Raw genomic sequence first — 17,164 nt, forward strand, 5'->3', positions numbered from 1 at the left:
AGAATCTCCTGTCTGTTCCCCTCACTATCGAATCCCCTATCACTACCGCTCCCTTCTTCTTTCTCTTTCCCTTCTGCACCACGGACCCATGCTCAGTGCCTGTAACCCAGGTGCTGTGGCATTCTCCCGAGAGGTCATCCCCCACTAAAGTATCCAAACTGGTATACTTGCTTTTGAGGGAATGGCCACAGGGGTGCTTTGCTCTCACTGCCTATTTCCATTTCTCCTGGTGGTCACCCAGCTACTTGCCTCCTGCAACCTCGGGGTGACTATTTCCATGTAACTTTGATCAATTATATCCTCACTCTCCCATACAAGCCAAAGATCATCCAGTTGATGCTCCAGATCCCTAACATGGTCTTCATGGAGCTGTAGCCGGATGCACTTCACGCAGATGTAGTTCCCTGGGAGTCTCTGGGTCTCCCAGTTCTCCAACATCCGGCACAATGAGCACACCACAGCCAATTAAATGGCACAGTAAGAAAGGGGGAAAAATCCAAAGAGGAAACCTTAACAGATACATTACACAGAGCCAATGCCTCTTCCGAACCAAAGCCTGGTTTCAGCCAAAACCTTTATCTTCTACTCTCACCACTGGCCTACTCCTGTACAATGGCCGCTCCGTTTATCCCTTCTGTACTTTTACTTAGTTTATAGAGCTCTGTTGATGCTGCTGATAATCCACGTACAATGGACAAACGCTCTCGAAGCTCCCTTTTTAAATAACTGCCGCCGACCTGTGAGAAATCTGTCTTGACAAAGCTCTGTTGATGCCGCTGATCGGCCACGTACGACCACTGATATTGAGTTGGGGTTTCACTTTCAGAGACTGGTCTGATGTGATGACATTATGTAAAGAGTTCTTAGCATGCTTTGTGTTAAGATTTTTTGGTGTTTAATAAGTGAGTTGCACTCGGGTTGGAGAACCAACACTTTATATTCCATCTGGGTAGCCTTCAACCTGATGGCATAAGCATTGATTGCTTGAACTTCTGGTAATTGCCCCCGCTGTCCTTCACCATTCTCCGTTCCTGTTTCCCTGTCACCTTATCTCCTTCCCTATCCTAGTGTTTCTTCTCCTTCCCTTTCTTCCATGGTCTTCTATCCTCTCCTATTACATTCCCCCTTTCTCAGCCCTTTATCTCTCTCACCAATCAACTTCCTAGCTCTTTTCTTCACCCCTTCCCGCTCTTCCAGTTTTACTTATCACCTGCCACCTTGTACTTCTTGCCCCTTCCTTTCCAATCCTGTTGAAGGGACTCAGCTTGAAATGTCGACTGTTTATTCATTTCTATAGATGCTGCCTGACCTGCTGAGTTCCTCCAGCATTTTGTGTGTGTTGCTTTGGATTTCTAGCGTCTGCAGATTTTCTTGTGTTTGAGAATAAAATAATTGTTACTCCAGATCCGAAGCAGTATTTAAAAAAAATAAAAGCGCAATAATAAAAAAACACAATAAATATAAATACATAAGATAACTTGTACATTGTATGTCTGTAAAGTGACACTAGGCACAGAAGTGCCTGTAGATAAGATGTGTGACTGGAAATTATAAAGTAGTTGTGGTTGGGGGTGTGTGGGGGTGGGTTAGTGGGTAGAGGTTTTGATCAGCTTTATTGCTTAGAGAAGGTAATTAGTTTTGAGTTTGGTGATCCTGGAGTGGGATAAATAGTCTATGAGCAGGTGGGTGGGTTCCTTCATGATGTTACTGGCCCTTTTTCAGCACCTTTCTGTATATATGCCCTTGATTGTGGGTTGGCTGGTGGTGGTGATGCTTTGCACACTTTTGACTTCCCATTATAGAGCCTTTTGAGTACACTTGTGATATATGTTTAATACCATGATTGAGTGAAACTGAACTGATTGCATTTAGAATCTTGTATGAATTTGTATGTTTGATTTTAATTTTTTTGTGGGTAACTGAGTCTTTAGCTGCTCTGTTGTGAACATATTGTTAGCCTGATTTTATCAAATTTTCTGATTGTTAATATCTGCAAAAAATCTGGTCAACCACAAGCAGAATAAATATGTTTCAATCTTTACAAAAATATTTAAATTTGGCCACCATTGAAAACAAGGGATAATGCAGCTTTATTTAGAACTTCACAGCTGAAATATTTTAAAACTTTGGAGAGAAATGATAGGGATTGTGGAAAAATATGTTTAGAGAAGTACCCCAACCAGTTTTTCTTGAAGATTCTAGAAATAGTATTTTTACTTGTTTAGACGTAGCAATCAATAACTTGAGAAATACAACTGTTATGGATGGTTGGACTATATCCAGCTCTGACATTGTTTCTTGCCAGTGATTTATTTCTGCTTAAGAACCAATCAATTATACAAAAGTGAGTGAATATAGATTGGCATTGTAGATTTTGTTAGAAATAATCAGTCATTTAAGATTAGTTTTCCTTCTAATTTTACTTGATGTATTAAATTATCTATCTGATGTTCTAATGCATGCTTTGGTTTAATGTTTCAATTCCATCAGTCTAACGTTGAGAACTTTCTTGCAAAATGGCTCATTTCAGTTTCCAGAATTTCATTCCTTGCTTGTTACAGTGGTATAGAATTTTCCAAGTGCAATGCACCAACATCACAATGGGTAACTCCTAACAGAATTGGGGTGAATTTCAAAGCAGTTCTTAAATTTTCTGTCTTTTCTTTTGGAAAAGTATTCAGTTTCACTGTTTTTTAAAGTTAGTATTTATTCTGGCCTGAACACGTGGCCTTCCTTATGCAGTCTCTTGGGGTCCAGGATAACTTGCTTCCACTCCATTTTTTGTGGTTTCTGAGATGACTAAGGTCAATGCAGGAGCTGCACATTCATCCACTGATGGGATAGAAGGTGCCTGACAAAGGAGATGGGTAGTTAGTGAGGTTGTGCACTGTTTCTGCAGTATTTCCATGTACTCTTAGTGCATGGACTTGTGGTTCTTAATACCTCCTCAATTGGCTCCATGTCTACTGTACGAACATGGAATGGTTCAGCACAGTACAACCCCTTCGGCCCATGATATTGTGCTGAACTTTTAATCTACAAGGTCAATCTAATCTTTCCCTCTTGCATGGCCCTCAATCTTTCTATCATCCATGTGTCATTTAAGAGTTTCTTAAATGTCCCTAGTGAACTTGCTTCTGCTACCACCCTCGACAGGGTGTTCTACACACCCAGCACTCTATAATAAAAAAACTTACCTGTGATGTCCTACCCTGTACTTTACTCCAATCACCTTAAAATTATTGCCCCTCAATTAGCCACTTCTGCCCTGGAAAAGGTTTCTGGGTGTCCACCTGAACTAAGCCTTTTATCATCTTGTACACCTCTGTCAAGCAACCTCTCATCTGCATCGTCATATTACCCATACTGCCTGCCTGCCTGGACTGTAACACTGCCTCCTAATCCGTCTACCTTTTGCACCATACACATTCAGGCCTGCTGATCACACCATCTACAGTCTGCTAACATATCTGTCAAAAGAGTTCTGGTAATTGCATCTTCTATTTGTATCAAATGCCTGTGGACATTTAAACTCAAAGGAATTAGTGACAGCTTTGTAGAATTGGGGGGCAACTCCAGAGCTGATTAGTAATTTTAAGAGCCACAGGAGCTTGTGAGGGTGGAGGGTGTGAAATTGTGGGAAACTAAAATACCTTCATGTAAACAGTCCTGCAAATGTTTCCAAGTGTTTCTGTTATAATTGTTGTTCCATTACAGATACATTTATGTAATGGGAATCCAGGAAAGAAATGAAAAGTTATTCTACAGGGTGCTGCTGGACAACATTGAGGAGTTAATGCCAATTGTTTATACTCCAACAGTGGGTCTGGCCTGCTCACGATATGGACATATCTTTAGGAGACCAAAGTAAGTCGAAAGCACATTTCACTCTGATTTAACAACTTCTGTATTTCAGAATATTGTATGTTAATTCCTGGATCTAAACTTGGTGTAAGTGCTGATGACTGGACAGCAGATTAATCTGATTTGTAATTGATTTTACTTTATATTTAAACTAATACCTTAGTTAAAAGTATCAGGAAAACATTAAATCAAAATAGCAAAATGTGTACTGGTGCTGGCATTCCAGATTTCTCGGGTGTCTTAAGTAACACAAGACCAAGTTCAAGTTTATTGTCATCTGACTGAATATCTATGGTGACCTTATTGAAACCAATCGAATAGTGAAAGGCTTCGATAGAGTGGGTGTGGAGAGGATGTTTCCTATGGTGGGAGAGAATAAGTCCAGAGGATGCAGCCTAAGAATAGAGAGGTGTCCTTTTAGAACGGAGATGAAGGATTTTTTTTAGCCAGAATCCTTTCAGGGTTCAGGCAGCTGTGGAGGCCAAGTCTTTATGTTTATTTAAGGCAGAAGTTGATAGATTTTTGATTAGTCAGGGCATGAAGGGACATGGGGAGGAGGCAGGAGATTGGGACTAAGGGGAAAATTGGATCAACCATGATGAAATGGCGGAGCAGACTTGCCGGACCAAACGGCCTAATTCTGCTCCTATATCTTATGTCCATACAGCCAAATGGAACAATGTTCCTCTGAACCCTGGTACACCCACGCAACATATATCACGCACACCACATAAAACAAAATATTACTGTAAATAAGTGAACAAAAAATGCATGTAGTGTGCAGTACAGGTAAACACAGTAACAGCTCGCTGTCCTAGTGATGAGACCTTGGTGGTGGCAGGGTTTTCATTTGTCTCACAACCTGAGGGGAGAAGCTGTTACCCAGTCTGGCAGCCCTAGTTCTGATGCTTCCTCATGGTAGTGGGTTAAAGAAATTGTGGGATGTGCGGTAGGGATCCTCAACAATACTTCAGGCCCCCCACCCACAAATTGATAGGGCGGATAATAGAGGATATAGGGCTAAGGAGCTGGGGCAGGCAGGTTTTGATTTACAGTTGTGGAAGGTGGGATTGATATTTAGGGTTTTGGGGAGCTGCAACGTGTCAGGCATCGGGTTTACTTTCCTCTGGATTTTAAAGGGTCCAATGAACATTGGCACCAAATTTCTAGATTCCGCTTGAGGAGGCAAATCATGAGTAAACAGCCCGACCTTTTGCCGAGGCTGTAAAGCGGATCCCTGACTTCTCCTTTGGTTTGCCTTGGTCTCCACTTTCCGGGTAGAGGTCAGCAAGAACTCTCTTGCCCTAATCCATTTTTGCTTGCAGCACTGGATGAGATCTTTGGCTGCAGGAACCCCAACCTCGACCTCTTTTTCCAGAAAGAGAGGGCGGGTGGGGTGGGGATAACCAAACTGGCGTTTGAAAGGTGACATCCTGTACACTAAATGCTGTAAGGTGTTAGGTGTTGTGGGTGATCTCTGCTATCATCAGATGTTCACACCATTCATCAGGTCTTTCCAAGGCCAGGCATTTTGGGGTACGTTCCAAATCCTGGTTGGCCCACTCTACCTGGCCATTGGACTGCGGGTGAAACCCAAAGGAAAGACTTGCTGTTGCCCCTATCAGTTTACAGAACACCCTCCAAAAATGTGATGTGAATTGTGGACCACAATCCAAGACAATGTCCACCAGGAATCCATGGATCCTGAAGACCTGCTCCAGGATAATTTCAGCCGACTCCACTGCTAATGGTAGCTCCTCTAAGACAATGAACTTGCAGGCTTTCGAAAACTGACCGGCAATTACTGACTTCCCCTTGAATGGCAGGAGATCAGTGATAAAGTCCATGGAGATGTGTGCCCAAGGTTTTTCCTGAACAGGTAGGAGGTGGAGGGGCCCTGAGGTCGGGTATGGGGCTCCTTGTTTTGGGTGCACTGCCAAACCTCTTTCGTCTTTCCAGGCCACTAATACCTTCTCTTGATAAATCCAAGGTCTTGGCAATCCTTGGGTGTGTAGTCATTTTTGTTGGAGTACCTGGGACCAGATGGAACTTGGGATGAACAGCTAACCCAGAGGATTGTCCTTGGGAATCTCCCCTTGTACTTGGGCCTTGTGAACAAGAGTGTCGATTCCCCAACGAATTAGTGTTACCACTCTGGCTTGGGGCAAAATAGTGGAAAGCTGCCACCATCACTGTCTTCCTGACACTGGATGGACTTAGCAGCTCTCTAGGTAGCTGCAGCTTTGGTGATCTGCTCCCTGCAGTAAGATCAGCAATCTTGACTCCGACGCCGGGACCTCTCATCATTGGAGAGGCTAGAGCAACCGAGTTGCATGGGTTCGACTGAAGGCTATGGGTAACCCTAGGTAATCTCTAAAGTAAGTGCATGTTCAGCACAGCATTATGGGCCGAAGGGCCTGTATTGTGCTGTAGTTTTTCTATGTTTCTGTGGTGTGTTGGCCTTCATTAGTTGGGGGATTCAATTCAAGAGATGTGATAATGTTGTAGCTCTGTGAAACTCAGGTTAGACCACACTTGATTTGGCAGGGGGATGGGAACCCGAGTGATAGGCCTGAGGATGTGGCATCTGACATACAAGCAGAGGCAAAATGTATTGAGCATGTCAGGGGGGACAGTTCAAAGTACATTTATTATCAAAGTATGAATACATTATACAACCTTGAGATTCGTCTTCAAAGAGGCTGCCACAAAACAAAGAAACCCAAAAGTAAACCCCATATATATGAAAGAAGACTGTCTTAACACCCAATGTGCAGAGACTTAAAAAGTACATCATGTCCATAAGAAAATAAAGTAATAAAAAACCCATAAAAAGACCTTCAAACACCCAATCGGCAATGAAAAAAAACAACATGCAAACAATAACCACAAGCAAATAGTGTTTCTGAATTGAAGTCTGTAAGAGAGTCCCATAGTTCAGTGCAGAGCTGAGTAAACATTGTGGAGCAGCGATCTTAGCCTGTACCTCGCCTCGGGCCCTGATATTCTGACCTTTTCAATCTGACCTGGCACTGAACTCTCCACCTGAGCATCAGGTTCTGCCGCTCTGAGCAGTGATCTGAACAGGCCTGCACTTCGCCTCATGCCTCGACACCTTGACCTTTTCAATCTGGCTCAGTGCTTAACTCTCTGTCCGAACAGCAAGTTCTGTTGCTTGGAATCGCCGGAGTGCGCTACTTCGATTTGTCCTGTAAATCTCTATGTACATCATGCTCAGTCAAGCCCTGTGGCTTTGATTCAGCCTGTGCCCAATCTTTCATGCTCTTCTATGCTCTTGACAGCGGGCCTGCTGCCTCACCTTGCCTCAGATATGCCACATTGAATTGCCTCCAAGTCCAGAGGGAAGTTATAGAGTATAGACTATTACTTATGATGATTGTTTGGCAGAAAAAATTGTGGTTAACAAAGTATTTTGTTGCTATCTTTGTTTCATTAGCCACCAGCCATAAGTCGCAGAGGTTAACCAGCGCTATCTTAAACCAGAAGCAGATTACAGGTTTCCCCCTCCATCCGAAGGTAGAGCGTTCCTGTGAAATGGTTCGTAAGCCGAAATGTCGTAAAGCGAAGAAGCAATTACCATTATTTATATGGGAAAATTTTGTAAGCGTTTGCAGACCCAAAAATAACCTACCAAATCATGCCAAATAACACATAAAACAGTAACATATAGTAAAAGCAGGAATGATATGATAAACACACAGCCTATATAAAGTAGAAATACTTTTTCACAATCATTGCCGGCACAGATCTCCGTAGCGAAAATCTCACACAAGCGCTGTTGGCAAAAATACGGCACAAGCACTCTTCAGTAATCTTTAAACTATGAAGCTGCCAAATCATACCAAATAACGCGTAAAAATACACAGCCTAAGTAGAAATAATGTATGTACAGTGTAGTATCACTTATGGGAATCGGGAAGACAACGAGCACACTGATGATGGTGTGTTAGACTGAGTCGTCGCAGGCTGGGCTGGTGCAATGACCCCCACCCTCCAGGCCGCTGAGCGATACATTGCCGCGAAGCACGCAGGGGCACAGCGGTAGCCGGGAGGCACACAGCACATCTTTAAGAAAAAAGCCGAAACAAACATGCTAATTAATTAGGTGCTGCCCATAATTGTCGGCCCAGATCAGTGCCGATTTCCGATTGCGTCGTCTCTGATCTGGGCCGACAATTACGTGTCGGCGGCACCTAATTAATTAGCATGTTTATTTTGGCTCTTTTCTTAAAAGAGTGTGTCTCCCGGCTACCTTTGCATTCTCCGCGAATCGGTATCTTTCTGTGGCCTGGGGGTTGGGGTGGTGGGACACGGGTGTCATCTCGTCGCCTATTTCCATTAGAGCAGGCAGCTCATCTTCTTCTATCTTTGCCTGTCTCGATGTCAAAGGTCGAGGTTTGTTGTCTGCTGTGGCTGATGTGGAAGGCTTGTTTGACTGCTGAGCCTCGTGCATTTTTCTATCACACAGTTCTTTAATAAGGACTCAAACCATCCTGCAAATATCCGCTAAACCGACGTACCCTTTAAAAACTAAAGTCGTACTTTATCATTACTCATTCGGTTTCGATTGTTATCCTTTTTTCTTCCAATTGCATCAGCTCTTCATCTGTCAGTTCTTGGTGATGGGATGCCAAAACCTCTTCAACATCATTTTCGTCAGCTTCCACAAGCCAAACTCACGTTGTCCTTACTTCGTTCACCATGATCAAAACGCTTAATTATGTCTAGTTTTACCATAAGTGTAACACCCTTACGAGCTCTTTCAGGCTTTTCTGATACCATAGAGCTCATCTTGCAAACGGCTGCTCACAGGCAGGTGTTAAAGCAAAGCAGTTCCGAATCCGGGGGGGGGGGGAGCGGCTGCTCGGGGCGCGCTGCCTTTTTTCGCGTGCTGAATTTTTTTTTTCGTAATGGTGAAAACACCTTCTGAAAGCGAAAATGGAGTACTAATGTAGGTCTTTCGTAACAGCGAGGTTTTGTAAAGCAAACGTTGGAAAAGCGGGGGACAGCTGTATAGGCAAAATTGCAGTCAGTGGAATAAGTTACAGTGTAACAAGACAAAATCGAAAAGGATGATGAATATAGGATTGTAGACGTTGTATTTGAATACACACAGTATACAGTAAAAGGTAGATGATCTTGTATCGCAGTTAGAGATTGGCAGGTATGATGTTGTGGGCATCACTAGAAGATTATAATTGGGAGCTTAACTTCCAAGGATACAGGTTGTATCGAAAGGACAGGCGGGTAGGCAGAGAGGGTGGTGTGGTACTGTTGGCAAAAATTGAAATCTTAATGCATGCATTACTAAATGACAATAAAAGAGGACTGTGTGTCCTCATAATCTAATCTTAAAAAAAAATCAAATCCTTAGAAAAAGGTGACATAGAATCCTTATGGGCAGAGGTAAGAAAATGCATGGGTAAAAAGACCCTGATAGGAGTTATGTACAGGACTCTGAACCGTAGCCAGGATGCAGGCTGCAAATTACAATGGGAGACAGAAAAAGCATGTCAAAAGGACAATGTTGGAAGAGTCATGGGGGATTTCATCATGCAAGTAGACTGGAAACATCAGGTTGGTGGTGGATCTCAAAAGAGAATCTGTAGAATGCCTAAAATTATGTTTATCTAGAGCCCACTAGGAGATCAGCTATTGGATATTGTGTAATGAACCTAATTTGATTAGGGAGCTTAAACTAAAGGAACCCTTAAGAGGTAGTGATCATAATATGATAGAATTCACCCTACAATTTGAGAGGGAGAAGCTGAGGTCAAATGTATCAGTGGAGTAAATGGCATGAGAGAGGAGCTGGTCAAAGTTGATTGGAAAGGGACACCATCAGGGAGGAGAGCAGAGGAGCAATGCCGAGAGTTTCTGGGAGCAAATTGGAAGGTGCAGGATGGATATATCCCAAAGAAGTAGCAGTATTCGAAAGGCAAGGTGACACAACCATGGATGACAAAGCCAACATAAAAGCAAAGGAGCACAAATAATAGCAACACACATCAAAGTTGCTGGTGAACGCAGCAGGCCAGGCAGCATCTCTAGGAAGAGGTACAGTCGACGTTTCGGGCTGAGACCCTTCATCAGGACTAACTGAAGGAAGAGCTAGTAAGAGATTTAAAAGTGGGAGGGGGAGGGGAGATCCGAAATGATAGGAGAAGACAGGAGAGGGAGGGATGGAGCCAAGAGCTGGACAGGTGATTGGCAAAAGGGATATGAGAGGATCATGGGACAGGAGGCCTAGGGAGAAAGAAAAGGGGGAGGGGGGGAAATCAGAGTTGGAATTGCTCTTCCCGTGTAAATGAATAGTCTGGTGTGATTACTGAACTGCTGTTGAGATGGTCTGTGGATAATAAGACTGACACAGCAACAGTATCTCTGGAAGAGATGGTTGCTAATGCAATCAGAGTGTTCCACTTTTCTCATTGTGGATCTTATTGGTATGTTATGGGTGACTGGGAATAGAGCGGTGCAGAACCTTTTGCTTCAGCCACTATTTATAATTACACTGAGCTACTGATAGTTTTCAGAGTAGTTGGCATTTATTGGTCTTTTGAATGCACGACTTCTGTTCTAAGTTTTGTCAGTGCCTTGAGTTCTTTTCTGGCTCCTTTATAAGATTACGATAGGCATACTGTCAATAGAATAGACACACATCTTTCTCCTATGGTTGAAATGGCTAATACCAGGGAGCATACATTTAAGGTGGGAGGTGGTAATTATAAAGGAGATGTGAGAGGCAAGTGGTGGATGTCTGGAGTGCACTGCCTGGGTTGGTGGTAGAGGCAGATACATTAGGGACTTTTAAGAGATGTTTAAGGTTGGCACATAGATGTGAGGAAAATGGAAAGATATGGATGTCAGGTAAGCATAAAGGACTAGTTTAGTTGCCCATTTGATGGGCTGAAGGGCCTGCTCTTGTGCTGTACTGTTCTGTTTAAATTGTGTAATTATGTGTGTGTTGGAGGAGAAATTGGGTTATTTGAGTTTCTGTTGCTACATGGAAATGAGATTGGTTGTTTCCATCTGACATGAGTAAACCATTTAACCTCTTGTGCTTGTTCTATCGTTCAAAAAGATTGTAGCTAATCTTTCAACTTGATATCCTAATATCCTTTGATTCTTGTATTTTCCAAAACTCTCTTCACTAATGACTGACTGAAACATTTTTTACAACTTTTTTTTTAAAGTTTGAAGAAAATTTCCAAGCAAATTATTCTGGGCACCAAAATAATTGCAAAACATGTTTTAACTAACAGAAGACAGTCCAAAGGTTTAGTTTTCAATACGGTCATGGATGTAATTTTAAGTGTTAATTTTTGTCTATTTTTCCCACATTTCTACAGGGGTGTATTTATTTCCATCTTGGACAAAGGCCACGTTAGATCGATTCTTGACAACTGGCCAGAGACTCAGATTAAGGTAAAGATCAAATGGTGCGTAGTTGGTATCGGGCATGTTGGCAAAGTCTGGAAATCATCACTTCCTATCCTCAATACTTCAAGTTCATGATCTACAGTGGATTCCACTTAATTGGGGCTCATCACAACCAATACATTTTTGCCCAATTAAACAGCTGCCCAATTAACCGAAAGGAATTTACTGTTGGTCATTTCTAGCATCTCCAAGCCTGAATGCTTGAAATTGCAATGAGCAAGACATTTCGGACTTGTCTTACTGCTTTGTTCTTGCCAAATACCAATGACATAAATCACTGCTTTTAACGGTTAAATCTTTGGATTACAGCAAGTGTTGTGTTATGTTCTTGTGGAATAATTAAAGTTTTTTGTTTTGATTTCCAATGGTTAATTGGATCTTTTTTCCAGTTGCATATTGATTTTTCTGGAGCATTTTAAGAGGAATTTGAAGGTTGTATTCTATTTTTCCCACAGGCTGTAGTTGTAACAGATGGAGAACGGATATTGGGACTTGGAGATCTGGGAGTTTATGGCATGGGAATACCAGTAGGAAAGCTGTGCCTGTACACGACGTGTGCTGGAATTGATCCGCGGGGATGCCTTCCTGTCTGTATCGACGTCGGTACTGATAATGAGGTAATTCCATCAAGTGCTAAAGTAATGACGCATTCCAAGTTTTCAAACGTCTATTTTAGCAACAATGAGGTTAAAACGTGTATTCTATAACTGGAAAGGCTTATGCCTGCCTAGAACAGTTGGAAAATTTGGAAGTTTGATCACTGAGCTTGGCAAAATATTTGCAGGCGTTTCGGCTCCAATCAAGAAGCCATGAGCAGAGCAGTCAAAAAAAAAATGTGTGATTGCAGTTTGACAGTAAAGAACCCATTGAAAGGTAAAAATTTGTTCGTGGAGACAGCGTAGGAAGTTAAATTAAGAGATAGCTACTAATTTAGCAGTGCCTGTGCTAAATTCAAACTGATTTTGTTCACTTTGTTTCTTGCCTTGCATCTGCTGCTTTACTTTGAATTAATTGTATCTGCAAAAATATGCCTGGATCTGTTACTTATCTGAAAGATACTACAGTACTTAGAATCAGAGTCAAGTTTAATATCACTGGCGTATGTTATAAAATGTGTTGTTTTGCAATACATAATTTTTTTTAAAAACTAAATTACGATAAGAAATGTATGTCAAAATCAGTGCAAAAAGAGAGCAAATAAAAATTAGTGAGGTATCGTACGTGGGTTCATTATCTATTAAAAAAAAACATGATGGCGATGGGGAAGAAGTTGTTCCAAAATTGTTGAATGTGTGTCTTTGGGCTCCTGTACCGCTTCCTTGATGGTAGCAATGAGAAGGGTGCACGTCCTGGGTGAGGGGGGTCCTTAGTGATGGATGCTGCCTTTCTGAGGCATCACCTTTTTGAAGGTATCCTGGATGGTGAGGAGGCTAGTGCCCATGACGGAGCTTGCTGAACTTACAACTCTCTGAGGGTTTTTCCAATCCTGTTCAGTGGTCCCTCCATTGCAGATGGTGATACAACCAGTCAGAATGCTCTTCACGGTACACCTGTAGAAATTTGAGAGTCTTGGTGACGTACCAAGTCTCCTCAAACTCTGTGCAAATTCAGCTTGCTCTCTCTGACTTTGGGAGGAAGAAATGAGACTTGAATTCTGTTGCAGACAGTGTCATCTCTGTGGTTGTTGACCATGTCTACATTAAACAGATGATAATCTAAGGTTTATCTAATTTGTGCATTTCCTGGGAAGTCCAATGGAATAAGTAACATTTGTGATTTATCTTTACAGACTTAAAGTTTGTTTGTTTTCCAGACTCTATTGAAAGATCCATTTTATATGGGTCTTTACCAGAGAAGAGATCGCTCGCACAATTATGATGAACTTATTGATGAGTTTATGGAAGCAATTGTGAATAAGTAAGTAATCTATAAAAAGATAAAAGATTAGCTTTATTTGACATATGTACATACAGAGAAACCTACAATGAAACATGTCGTTTGCATCAAATCAATGAAGATTATGCTAGGCAGCCCACAATTGTTGTCATGGCTCCTTCGCCAACATAGTATGGCCATAATTTATTAACCCTAACTGTATGTCTTTGGAATGTAGGAGAAAACCCATGCAGTTATAGAGAGAATATATAAATGCCCTGTATGCAGCGGCAAGTAAAACCCTCCACCCATTGAGCATATCTACACTGAGCATCCATCATTAAGGATGGGAATCAGTATGACAGAGCTGAGGATGAGCCAGTAGGTTTACAAGTAGATGACAGATGTAACGTGAATGTAAGGAAGGACAGACCAATGATTGGATACAAATGCAGACAGAGCAAAGAGTTAACTTGTACCACAGAGGCAAAATTCAAAAGGGTGAAGAGTGCAGGACTGAAGGTGCTGTATTTAAATGCACATAGCATTTCAAATAAGGTGGACGAACTCGTGGCACAATTAGAAGTTGGTCAGTATGATGTTTTAGGCATCACTGAGTTGTGGCTGAAAGAAGGCCATAGTTGGGAGCTTAACATCAAGGGATATACTTTGTATTGAAAGGACAGGCAGGAAGGTATAAGCGCTGGTGTGGCTCTGTTGGTAAAAGATGGAACTACATCTTTAGAGGTAACATCGATCAGAGAATGCTGAATCTTTGTTCGTGGAGTTAAAAAAAAATTGCAAGGGTAAAAACACCATGATGGGTATCATATATAGGCCTCCAAATAGTAGCCAAGATGGGTGGGGTTGAGATTGCAAAGGGAGCTGGAAAAGGCATGTAATAAGGGTAATGAGACAATTGTAATGGGGGACTTCAATGTCCAAAGGGATTGGGAAAATCAGGTTGGTGTCAGATTGCAAGGGAGGGAATTTGTTGAATGCCTATGAGATGGCTTTTTAGAGCAGCTTGTGCTTGAGCCTACTTAGGGAAAGGCCATCTTAGACTGGGTGTTGTGTAATAACCCAGATCTTATTAGGGAGCTTAACGTAAAGGAACCCTTAGGAGGCGATGATCATAATACGATTGAATTCGTACGGCAATTTGAGAAGGAGTAGCATAAGTCACATGTATCAATATTGCAATGGAATAAGGGGAATTATAGAAGTATGAGAGAGGAGCTTGCCCAGGTGGATTGGAGGATACTGGTGAGGATGACAGCAGAGCAGAGATGAAATAGTTTTGGATTAGTTCACAAGGCACAGGGTAGATATATCCCACAGAAGAAGTAGTTCTCAAATGGCAAGGGTAGGCAACCGGCTGACAAAAGAAGTTAAGGACTGCATAAAAGGTAGCAAAAGTGAGTGCGAAGCTGGATGATTTGCAAACTTTTAAAATCTAACAAAAGACAAAGAAAAAAACTATAAGAAGGGAAAAGATGAAAAATGAAGGCAGACTACCAATAATATCAAGCAGGATGCCAAAAGTTTTTTCAGTTATTTAAAGAGTAAAAGGGAGGTGAGAGTTGATATTGGACCACTGGAAAATAATGCTGGTGAGGTAGTAATGGAGGGGCAAAGAAATGTCAGCTGAATTTAATGAGTACTTTGGATCTGTCTTCAATGTGGAAGACACTAGCAGTGTGCCAGAGGTCTGTGAGTGTCAAGGAGCAGGAGTGAGTGCCATTGCTATCACAAAGGAAAAAGTGCTCATCAAACTCAAAGGTCTTGAGATGGATCAGTCACCTGGACCAGATGGACTACATTCCAGAGTCCTGAGAGAGGTTGCTGAGGAGGTAGCAGATGCATTGGTCATGATCTTTCAAGAATCACTCGATTCTGGCATGATCCCAGGGGACTGGAAGATTGCAAATATCACTCCACTCTTTAAGAAGAGGAGAAAGCAAAAGAAAGGAGACTATAGGCCAGTTAACCTAACGTCAGTGGCTGGGAAAGTGTTGGAGTCTATTATTAAGGATGAGGTTTCGGGGTAGTTGGAGAGTAATGATAAAACAAGTCAAAGTCAGCATGGTTTCTTGCAAGGGGAAATCTTGCCTGACAAATCTGTTACATTTCTTTGAGGAAGTAACAAGCAGAGTGGACAAAGGAGAGGCAGTGGATGTCATTCACTTGGATTTTCAGAAGGTATTTGATAAGGTGCCATACATAAGACTGCTTAACAGGATAAAATCTTATGGTGTTATAGGAAAGATACTGGCTTGGATAGCAGAATGGCAGATGGTCAGGGGGCAATGTGTGGGAATAAAAGGAATCTTTTCTGCCAGTGAATGTTGTGTTCGTTGGGTCAGTATTGGGACTGTTAATTTTTACATCGTCAATGATTTAGATAATGGATGGTTTTGTGGCAAAATTTGCAGATGATATGAAGACAGGGGTAGGTAGTGCTGAGGAAACAGTGCGATTGCAGTGGGACATAGACAAATCGGAAGAATCGGCAAAAAAGTGGCAGATGGAATATCGTGTTGGGAAATGTACAATAATGCATTTTGGTAAAAGTAACAATAGTGCAGACTATTATCTAAATGGAAAGAAGGTTCAAACGTCAGACATGCAGAGGGTCTTGGGAGTCCTCATGCAAGACTCCCAAAAGGTTAATTTACAGGTTGAGTCTGTGGTAAAGAAGGCAAATGCAATGTTGCCATTTATTTCAAAGGGAATAGAATATAAAAACAAGGAGATAATGCTGGGGTTTTGTAAGACACTAGTCAGGCTGCACTTAGAGTGTTGTCAACCGTTTTGGGCCCCATATCTCAGAAAGGGTGTCTAGTCATTGGAGAGAGTCCAGAGGAGGTTCATGAGGATGATTCCAAGAAAGAAGGGGATAACATTTGAGGAGCGTTTGGCACCTTTGGGCCTGTACACTGGAATTTAGAAGAATGCTGGTGGGGGGGGGGGGGAACTCATTGAAACCAACTGAATGTTGAATGGACTAGATAGGGTGGATGTGGAGTGGACGTCTCCTGTCGTGAGGGTATACAGAACTAGAGGACACAGCCTCAAAATTGAGGGGGTGACCCTTTAGAACAGAGTTAAGGAGGATTTTTCTTTTAACCAGAGAGTAGTAAATCTGTAGAATGCCCTGCCACAGACTGCTGGAGGCAAAGTCCATAGGTATATTTAAATTGGAAGTTGATACTTTCTGGTCGGTCAGGGCATCAAAGGATATATGCCGAGAAGGCAGGTGTATGGGGTTGAGTGGGATCCAGGATAAGCCATGATGGAATGACAGAACAGACTCGATGGGCTGAATGGCTTAATTCTGCCCTATGTCTTCTGGTCGTAAGGATCTTCACCACCCTGGCCGTTCTCTCTTCTTGCTGCTGCAGTCAGGAAGAAGGTACTGTAGCCTCAGGACTCACAACCATCAGGTTCCTGCACCAGAGTGGATAACCTCATTCAACTTCACTTGCCCCATCACTGAACTGTACCAAAAACAACTGGTGGCATCATATATGATGAGACTTGGGTGGTGCAAGGGAGTTTTAGTTTCATGGCCTGGAGGAAGAAGCTGTTTCCTGTCCTAACAGTTCTTGTCCTAATGCAATTTTTGTCTCATGCTTGGTGGTAGGGTGTAATTGAAGTAATCTTGAACTCTGCCGAGGAAGCTGTTTCTTATTAACAACCTTTACTCAAATTTTCTGAAGTGAGTTTTCCTGTAACTTTTTAAAATTGTGTATTGGTCATTGAATCATATAGTTTCATTGTAAGGTTATTCATTTATATCAAGAAAAAAGGATAATACAATAAAATGCTGCTTAAGGAGAGAAAAGAGTGAGTACACAACTTGTTATGTATCTGTCCAACTGTTGCAGGGGCTGCTTTTTAAAAAAAAGTATTTACTGTTAATTTTCTTAGTCCTTTTGAGAATGAATTTTAGTTACAC

General features: G+C 42.0%; 1 protein-coding gene across 1 annotated transcript in view; it reads left to right on the forward strand.

The window, feature by feature from the left end:
- me2 (malic enzyme 2, NAD(+)-dependent, mitochondrial) overlaps positions 1 to 17,164 on the forward strand; it is a 108,250-nt gene that overhangs the window by 47,736 nt on the left and 43,350 nt on the right. Inside the window, exons 4-7 of the mRNA XM_072252193.1 lie at positions 3,718 to 3,867; positions 11,238 to 11,313; positions 11,784 to 11,945; positions 13,142 to 13,245. Of these exons, the coding sequence (XP_072108294.1) occupies positions 3,718 to 3,867; positions 11,238 to 11,313; positions 11,784 to 11,945; positions 13,142 to 13,245 (492 nt within the window). The remainder of the gene's footprint in view (positions 1 to 3,717; positions 3,868 to 11,237; positions 11,314 to 11,783; positions 11,946 to 13,141; positions 13,246 to 17,164) is intronic.

This window comes from Mobula birostris, chromosome 3 (assembly GCF_030028105.1).
Source record: "Mobula birostris isolate sMobBir1 chromosome 3, sMobBir1.hap1, whole genome shotgun sequence".
In the NCBI taxonomy this organism is placed as follows: Eukaryota; Metazoa; Chordata; class Chondrichthyes; order Myliobatiformes; family Myliobatidae; genus Mobula; species Mobula birostris.